The sequence below is a fragment of the Helicoverpa zea genome, chromosome 24 (assembly GCF_022581195.2).
Source record: "Helicoverpa zea isolate HzStark_Cry1AcR chromosome 24, ilHelZeax1.1, whole genome shotgun sequence".
Taxonomy (NCBI): Eukaryota; Metazoa; Arthropoda; class Insecta; order Lepidoptera; family Noctuidae; genus Helicoverpa; species Helicoverpa zea.
The window spans coordinates 5,666,781-5,676,627 of record NC_061475.1 but is presented as its reverse complement, the minus strand read 5'-3'; the positions used below and the strand labels follow the sequence as shown (position 1 = coordinate 5,676,627).

Sequence of the window (9,847 nt, the reverse complement as noted above, 5' to 3'; positions counted from 1 at the left end):
GCGCCTCCCGCGCCTCACCAGTGTCACCTGTGTCGCCTGCGCTGTCGTCGTTTGTTTACTTTCTTCAAAATGAATGCGAATTGCGATGCATGCGGTAAGAAAATCTTAAATAAATATTTTATGGGTTGCGTAAAATGTAAAGGAGCATATGACTTGGAGTGTGTTAATATAACGAAATTATCCTGGGAAAAATTCAACATAAAGTTTAAACAATCTTGGCTTTGCCCTAACTGCGTATGCTCTCAGCCCAAGCTAGATAACACTAGAACTCCTGCCCGGAACCCTACTCTAAATATTGACGAGTCTTCCTGTGAAAATGTAAATATGACGAGAGGAACGCGGGGGTCAGCTATGCTAGATTCTGATACATCTGTTGTTGAGTTGTTGAATGAAATTAGGGAACTGAGACAAGAAATAAAGGATTTGAAGCAAAACAGTAATGACATATGTTTACTGAGGCAAGATGTGCAGGACATTAAAGCTGAGCTTGCTAATCTCTCCCCGAACTTCTCACAACATGTTGCTAAGTTCAATAGCATACTTGAAGCCAAGGACCAGGAAATAAAAAGTCTGAAGCTAACAATATCCCAGTTTCAAACTACCCTAAGCGTCTTGGAACAATCCTCGTTGAGAAATGAAATTGAAGTATGTGGTGTTCCCGAGCAAAATGCTGAAAACCTGACACACATCCTGATGACGATGTCTCAGAAACTGAATGTGGAATTACAAGAGACCGATATCGACGTTATTTCGAGGGCTGGTCCAAGACCTAAAATTGGAAATGACTCGACCAAGTCCCGTCCTATTGTGGTAAAATTAATTAGGAAGGCAAAGCGAGACGAGTTGCTGAGAGCTGCAAAATCCAGGAAAAACCTAACTTCGGAAAACATCGTGAACACTAGTCCTTCGAACATCTATCTGAATGAAAGAGTTACCAAAGAAAAAAGGCTATTATTTCGAGAAGCCAGAGCAAGAACTCGGACGTATGGATTTCGTTTTTGTTGGATGCGTGATGGAAATATATATATCAGGAAAAATGAGAGTGGACCAAGTGGTCAATTTCCTGCGATACGTATTCAATCTATGGAGGATCTGGATAAACTCGTTGGTTCCAGTACGTCTACGGCTAATACAGATAACTCTGATTAAATCTGCTATTGTTTCTATTATCATTAAGTTCTCGGATTTTTTGGCTAATTTTGATATTGTTACTATTATTTTTAAGTTCTCGGATTTTTTGGCTAATTTTGATATTGTTACTATTATTTTTAAGTTTTCGGATTTTTTGGCTAATTTTGCTATTGTTTCAATTGTTAATAAGTTCTCGGATTTTTTATTTACTACTATTGGTTTCCAATATTTTGCTAAATGTTTACTACCTTTTGTATTATTATACAATTCCATACACACGATAAATAATTCTTCCCAACACACACACAATGTAAAACTCACCCAAAAGTACATATTTAGCATTTACTTAATTTTATTAATCCTACACACTCCACTGCACTTTACACATATAACTCTCTCGATAACTCTTGCACGATATAGAATGACAAACAATACGTATTGCCCTACTCAACAAAATACTATAATTGTTAAAAAACCACCATGACTACTCAGGAACTCATGCTATGTATAGATAATTCGCTACCTATAAAATGTCATTCTATAAACTTAGCAGAGGAGTGCCATGACATCATACAAAATCATACATTTAAAACTTTAACACTAAATATTCGAAGTTTAAATCGCAATTTTAACTCCTTCTTACTAGTTTTAAACAGACTTAATGTAGACTTTGACGCTATAATTCTGACTGAGTGCTGGCTAGAAAATTCTCCAACAGTTCCACATATCCAGGGCTATAATTCTTTCCATACAACAAATCACGGGAACAAAGCTGGTGGGGTAGTGGTCTATGTTTTGAATATTTGGTCCCCTCTGGTCCATGAACCTTTAATTGATGATGCTGACTGTATTTTTCTGAGCATTCCAAAGGTCATTAACATCATGGGTGTTTACAGATCTCCGTCTTTTAAGAGTACTGACAATTTTATTAACTCTTTACAAAGAATAATAACCACACTTAAAATAAAACCTTGCACCATTTTTACAGGCGATATAAATATTAACATCAATAACGCGACCTCTAATGATGTCTCAACTTATCTCTGTACGCTTGCTGAACTAGGTCTAAAACCAGCTGTAAACCTCCCAACGAGAGGGGGTTCTTGTATTGATCACGTCTTCTATGCTGGTGAAGTAGATGTGGAAACTATAATTTGTTCTTCAACCATAACTGATCATAATTTAATTATTACTGGCATGTCTGGATCAATCGTAAAACCGGTCCCCCGACCTAGGTATAGACTACGTATTGATTACAACTCTATTTCAGATGAACTGAATAATATTGATTGGTCATCTTTAAATAATGTTTCCAATGTTAATGAACAAGTGGACATTTTTATTGGTGTTGTAAAGGGTGTATTAGACAAAAACTCCCAAAGTATGCGTCTGTCTGGATCAAGGATCATATTAAAGCCCTGGATGACACAAGGTTTACTAAAATGTTCTCTAGTAAAAGACAAACTTCACCTGGAAACTAAAAAATATCCCTTAAATGATATTAAATCTATAATTTATACTAGATATCGGAATTTTTACACTACTTTAATACGGAAAGTTAGGATTCAGTATCAATCTAACCTACTTGAAAAACACAAAGACAATCCTCGTGAACTTTGGAATACTATTAACGACATTACACACCGGAAAGCCACCACAAAGTCCCATAACCTTGAACTAACAACCATTAAAAGCTGTCCCAATGAATCAGTTAATATATGTAATGACTTTTTTGCTTCGGTAGGTGAATCATTTGCTAATAAAATATTATTGGAATTAGATACCACACAAATTGAACTTGCTCATAAAATAGATACTTGTAATTCTCCTTCTTCCTCTTTCTTTTTTGAACCAACTGACAGTGACGAGATCAACAGCATCATTCTCAGTCTAAAATCTAATACTGCACCGGGTCTCGATGGCTTATCAGTCCAGTACATAAAAGCTATTAAGGATCACGTTACTAGTCCCCTTGCTGCTATTATAAATAATAGTTTAACTACTGGAACAGTTCCAGATGCCTGGAAATCAGCAGCAGTTGTACCGATTCATAAAGGTGGTGAAACTAATAGTCCCAATAACTTTAGACCAATTTCTTTATTGCCAGTATTTTCAAAGATATTAGAAAGAGTGGTCAATAAACGTTTAGTGAAGTATCTTGAATCCAATAATATTTTATCACCAAATCAATTTGGATTCAGGTCAAAACGCTCAACCGAGGATGCAGTAAAGTTACTCACCCATAATATTGTGCATAATCTAGACAATGGCAGGGCATGCATTGGTGTTTTCCTAGACCTTGCAAAAGCCTTTGACACCGTGTCAATTCCAATCCTACTGCGACGACTGGAAAGCATCGGTGTCAGAGGTATTGCTCTTGATTGGTTCCAAAGCTATCTCACTGGAAGACAGCAATGTTTAAAAGTAGATTCATGGGTTAGTTCCTCCAGAGGACTGTCCTTTGGTGTTCCGCAGGGCAGTGTTCTTGGTCCTACTTTATTTTTAATTTATTTGAATAATCTTGCCTCGTTAACATTGCGAAATGCTGAAATTATTTGCTATGCCGATGATACCGCTATAATATTCCATGAAGCTAATTGGAGTGAATGTTTTAGAAGCGCGGAATACGGAATGACAAAAGTCTTTGAGTGGCTCTCTGATAATTTACTGACGTTAAACACTGCGAAAACGAAATACGTATGTTTTCATAAAACCGCGGTTTCATCTCCCTTGGTCACAACTGATATCAAGATTCATGAGCGTTCTTGTAATAATCCACCTAATGTTAACTCCTGTAATTGTAACTTCATTCAACGAACTCATACCATCAAATATTTAGGCGTCAATATCGACGAAAAACTTACATTTAGTGATCACACAGCAGCTCTATCAGCTAGGGTCAGAAAGTTGATATATGTTATGAAACAAATAAGAGACGTAGCAAACCCAGATCTTGCAAAATATATTTATATTGCTCTTTGCCAATCGATTGTAACGTATTGTATTAGTACCTGGGGGGGTGTTGCTGCGTCACACTTAATCTCATTGGAAAGAGCTCAGCGGTCCGTGCTAAAGGTTATGTTAAAAAAGCCTTTAAGGTATTCCACAGCACTTATTTACAATGAAACGAACTTATTAAGTATTCGCCGCCTTTACATAAAATCTGCTATCTGTCTTACACATAAACAAATATTAAAATCTGAATCTTACAACAAACTGCTGACAAATAGAATATTTAGAATCCCGGTACCCACAGTTAATACTTCCTTTGCACAAAGATTCTCAAATTTTTTATTTCCTTATTTATACAACAAAATCTGTAAAATCTGTAAATTTAAAGACGACACGGCGCGCGTAATTCAATCAAAGGTTACAAAATATTTAAATGATTTAACATATAACGAAGTAGAACAGCTACTAAAACCCACACGGTAAGAGGATGTAAATTTTTTGCACATTATACACACACACACACACACACACACACACACACACCCTCAAACTCACACACCTCGCACACAAACACACACCTTGTCTGTTTGTTATAATTACTTTTAGTCTTGTACTTGTATTTTGATCTCACTAGTCCTTAAGGAAACCGTATTGTTGATAGCCGCGATACAGGCTTTGCCTAGTGCGGTTGTCATTGTAAATTATTACTGTATACTCTGGGATGCCTAATAAAGATTTATTATTATTATTATTATATCTTTGTATGTTTCAATTTGTTTTGTTTAGGAGAAGTTCAAAAGATTCATACTGATGTGTCGATCAAGGGCTGATAATATGATTTTTGATAAAACATGTCTGTAATTTCATAAGACTAGAACAAACATCATTTTGAAAGATTCAGAAATACCACTCAACTAGAGATCTTACATTGAAAATTCTAAATGAAAATGTGTGCATCAAATCTAGATATAATTTATTATTTAACGTCTCATTTTACATGAGAGGTTAAAATAGAACTTTAATCAAGTTAAAAAAATACTCTTTGTGAGACAAATCCAAAAACAAATTGTAATTTCGATAAACAAAAAACTAAAATCTCATATAGCAATTCAATCTAGCAAATCAAATCAATATAAATCAGAAAAAGGTTCTTTCCATCTATATAGTATTAAAATAACAACACCCCAGGGAGTCTACTATTGAAAATCATAGACTAAAAGTTTTAATAATATCGCTAGGATTATGCCTAAGTTTTGTCTAGCAAATTGAGTTCGCTACAAGCCTTGGGGATTGGTTTTATATAGCCTTTGTTTGTTAGGATTGATTGAATAACGATGTTTATTATTAACTTTGATTTTGTAGTTACAATTATGTCGAGTAACTCTCTCTGTCTATTTTGAACCTTAATTTCAGCCCATTAAGGTTTATATTTCCAAAATTTAATTTTGTGAGCGAATGCCTGGAATATAATATCTAGAATATTTTAGTTATTTTCGTCTTTTTCAGTGTTATATTTAGCCTCATTATATGACCACTCACTGATTTAAATATCTCTGTTTTTACACAACTCTATTAACATTGTATTGACACTACTTACAATATATTTATATAGAAATACTTTCTAACCTCCCCCACTCAGAGACATTTAATGATTACTTAAGCCATTCCTTAGTGAAGGATTTGTATGACATTCCGTCACTAAGGAGTGACTTAAGTAATCATTAAATATCTCTGAGTATTGAGGTTAATGCAACATAAGTTACCATACATACTGAACAAGGTACATAACATTATATGGTAATATACGAGATGTGACATTTCAGTCGACGACAGTGTGCTTTGAGACTTAATGTCATAACATACAGCCACTGACTATGCAGTGAAACAGAAGCGACAATCGAACAATAGTTGCCTACACTATTATCCGTCGAGACATTACCTAATGATATTGGGTTCAATGGCCGTCGCGACCATTCATCTATTCGACCGTGTTTGGTATCGAATCTAATTAATTAATTAATTACTTGTTTTTGCGGGATATTCGTTTTCATGCCTATTTCATGGCTTCCTTTGATAATGAATTCTAGCTTCTGCCTTATAAATAACCTGCTCAGTTTGCAGGTAAGATTTAGTATATACGTAGGTACTCGAATTCGGTCTACGCATTGCTTATTTGACAGCAAAGTACTACTTTGGTGATTTCAGGCACACACTGAAAATTTTGGGTAAAAACCTGTTCTTTCTGTAATTGAATATTAAACAGTTTTTATTTTTAAAAGAACTCAACTTTCACCAAAATATCTACACAGCAGATAATTTTGAACAAATTTTAAACTGTCTCTCAGTACTTTTTGGTATATGTATATTATACCTCCTAGCGTCTTGTATAATTTATTTATTCTATGACAGTGAGGCAACAATGTTGCGGTAACATTGTTATTGGTTCCCATAAACAATGAATTACTGCATCTTAGTTTTCTAGTATATAGTTTAGGTATCCTAGTTTAGCAAGTGGATCTACATATTTAAGAACTTTACAAAGAAATGCCAATAAACTGATGTTTCATTTTTCAGAAAATATTCTTAACTTTGATAGATTTAAAAGCTGAATTAATATTAAAAAAATTGCCTTTCAATGGATGGTATCATACCCCAATTGTCAATTGTAGATAGGACGAGCGCCGGTCTTAAATATTTCCTCGACTTATGAGCTACTAAGCAATAAACCCGGGTATACATGACATAATGTTTCTAACCAACTCTAAGACCCAGTTGCACCATTTAACTATTGGCGATGCAAAGATTACGCGCACGCCTCTAGTGGCGACATTAAGAAGCTGTCTAAGAACGACACTGACAGCCCTTTCTATACAATTTATGTCACTATAAAAATTGACACTTTTTCTTTTTAATTTTATCGCGCGGTATTTTGACACAAATTGTATGGATATCTGTCAGTGTCGTTCTTAGACAGCTTCACAATTTTGACACTAGAGACGCTAGTTAGAATCTTTGCATCGCCAATAATAATAACCAAACCATAGCCAGTCTTAAACTTGCTACCCACTGGTCAAATCCCAAATGGCGATTTAACAACTTCAAATTGTTGAGTTATCGTTAAATTCTCAACTAACTGCAAGTCTCCAAATTTTTTATCTTTTCGCTTCTCCTTCAATAATTTTCAACCCTATCACTCACACAACAAGTTTCAAATTCTCTTAATCTCTCGGTGTGTTCTCCATACTAAGCTCGGCTAGTTTTAGTTATAATTACATAACAACACGATGCCGCTACGCTAACATTGTTACCTCGCAGTTTGCTGAAGGATTTGGGTGAACGCTCTGGTCTCTCCACAAGATTCCTTGGATTTACAGCTTCGGGTGAATGCAGTTTTACTGACATCTCTAGGGAACTACTTCGCACTCTCGAATAAAAAGTTTTCTTGAGTCTTCCTCGAAAAATGGGCTATCTAACACTTAAAGAATCTTTAAAATCGATCCAGTATTTCCTGAGCTTTTCGTGTTTAAATAAACAAATTCTTCAGCTCTATACCGACAAGCATGAGTAAATAAATAGATAAGAAAATGGATAGATTCTTTGCGCAATCAATGTAAGACCATCACTTAGTATTTCGATCTCTTTATATTCAGGGTATCTTGATTCCTTTGTTTGTTTTAAAATACACAAAAGTAACCACATAAGCACTATACCTAAAAATAAAAACTGAGCTATTTCATACATTTCCTTTATTCCGTTACTCTGAATAGTATATAGAGGCAGCTTTTAATACACGAACAATATATCTTACGTACCGCCTGTTGATAAATGGTTCATACTTGGTAACTAAATTCCTCTAATTTATTAGGCAAGTAAAATTCTTTGTATTTAGTAATGTCGCTATGTTTTTGTTTCACTTAGTTGATTGGATTAAGGCCATGTGTTGTATGATTAAGTATCGTACTGTATAAAACATTTTGCGAAAAAAAACGGGCACTTATGAGAATTATACGAGTAGTTTTAAGGACTTTGTGGCAGTTTCAAAGTGTTTTTTTTCATAATTTCAAATGTTATTTTAAGGGAAATAGTTTTACCTGAAACTTTACTGATCAACTTAGTATTGAATAGAAAATTCGTAGGCGTTTTATTTTTCTTCGAACAGTTCTAAAAATCTCCATTTGCTTAAAAACTTCTACGGTCCGCCCCACATTATTGGAGTCTTAGCCTTACTCTCCAATTCTTCTCAGACTCTATAAGGGTGATAAAGTAATAGATAGCCGATTCGTTGTACGATTTCCGAAAAAGTCAAATTAACAATACCATCAACATCTTCCTTTAAAAAATAAATATCTCACAAAAGATTCACAAGGATCTCTTCATCTAAACGTAAATTTTCAGGCGTTATGACTTTAAAGCGATGTAACCTTGAAATTACGGGCGCGCGAACGTTTTCATTCTTGGCCATAACTTACGTTAATTTACGGTATGTTTTAATCTAAAAAGCTGAGCGTGTTCACTTGAAAATCCCAAATTAAAAGGACCTCGCAGGTGACTTAGGATTAAGTCGGTGATGAATTTTGCTCGGAAATACTGCAGCTTTCGGAGAAAGAGCGAAATTATTTGTTAAAAGGAACATTTGTGTTAGTGTTCCAGTGGAATAATGGGTATTTTAAATTATGATGTTGCTAATGGTCAGATTAATGCGTAAATACTGAAACGTGACTCAATTTTTAAGACTGATCTAACAATATTCTGTATCTGTCACACTTACGTTTGGGACAAAAAATACTTTTAAATAGAACTTGACGTTTTGTAAAGTTTGAGTACTTTGAGGTTAGACTGTCAAATAGACTCAGCAACTAGCTGTTCTCCGCAGTTTTAACCGTCTCCGAAGGGAACCACTTCCCATACCTAAAAAGAAACATTTTATCATAATTCGTCAAGTACTTTTTGCACGACAGAGTAATATTACGGTAGTTCATTTTTATGAAAAACGTTCTATTTCAATCTTTGATTTTGATCTTTGTAAAATCTTTTGCAATGAATATGTAGTTTTTTAAAATATATTTTTTACTTTTTCACTTTGTAATTCATCAATGAACACCGTCGCCCGTCAAATTTTAAACCTACTCACAAAGACCGCGCCAGGTGCACTCAACTTAAAAATAAAACCCTTTTTTCCCCAACGCTCAATTCGGACGAGGGAATTGCGCTAAAAATCGGTTTTCCATGTCATCCGACTATCCGATAACAAATTCGATACACCTAAAATTGTAGACTTCCGATGACCAAATGATAAAATGAAAATAGCTTTTTGAAAAAAATCTAACTGGACGCGGCACTGGTTTGTGACGTCATTTGGGGTTTGTTAAAAATGCAATAGGTACCTGTATAGTCTGTTATGTCAATTTTTATATTGGAATAGAATTTATTTTAAAAAATATTGTCAGAAAAGCTTGATACAGATTTATTTGTAACTCTAAAATCTGGTACCTATGTGTTTTGTTTGCTGACAATACGTTTTTGATGAATATTTAACGACAATCCTAGTTATCCTCGAATACGAATTTATTAATCTGTGGTATTGTGTTTAACCCTTAACTATCCAGAATGCTTTTGTGACGTAACTGACCAGTTAAATGTAGGTAAGGTACGACAAAGCAAAATAAAGTTATTTTGAATTAAAAAGACAGTATAATGTATTTCAGTAATGTTTTTTTACACTTATTCATTTATAGATATTACACATTTTTTTTCTTCAGAATGT

General features: G+C 34.4%; 1 protein-coding gene across 1 annotated transcript; it reads left to right on the top strand.

Moving 5' to 3' along the window:
* Nucleotides 1-324: 324 nt before the first annotated feature.
* On the top strand, nucleotides 325-1,149 carry LOC124642175. The gene has a single exon (XM_047180488.1). It carries the CDS (start codon nucleotides 325-327, stop codon nucleotides 1,147-1,149), a length of 825 nt encoding a protein of 274 aa, XP_047036444.1.
* Nucleotides 1,150-9,847: the final 8,698 nt, after the last annotated feature.

Coding starts and splice junctions, on each gene's coding strand:
- LOC124642175 (XM_047180488.1), top strand. CDS start 325: ATGACGAGAGGAACGCGGGGGTCAGCTATGCTAGATTCTGATACATCT.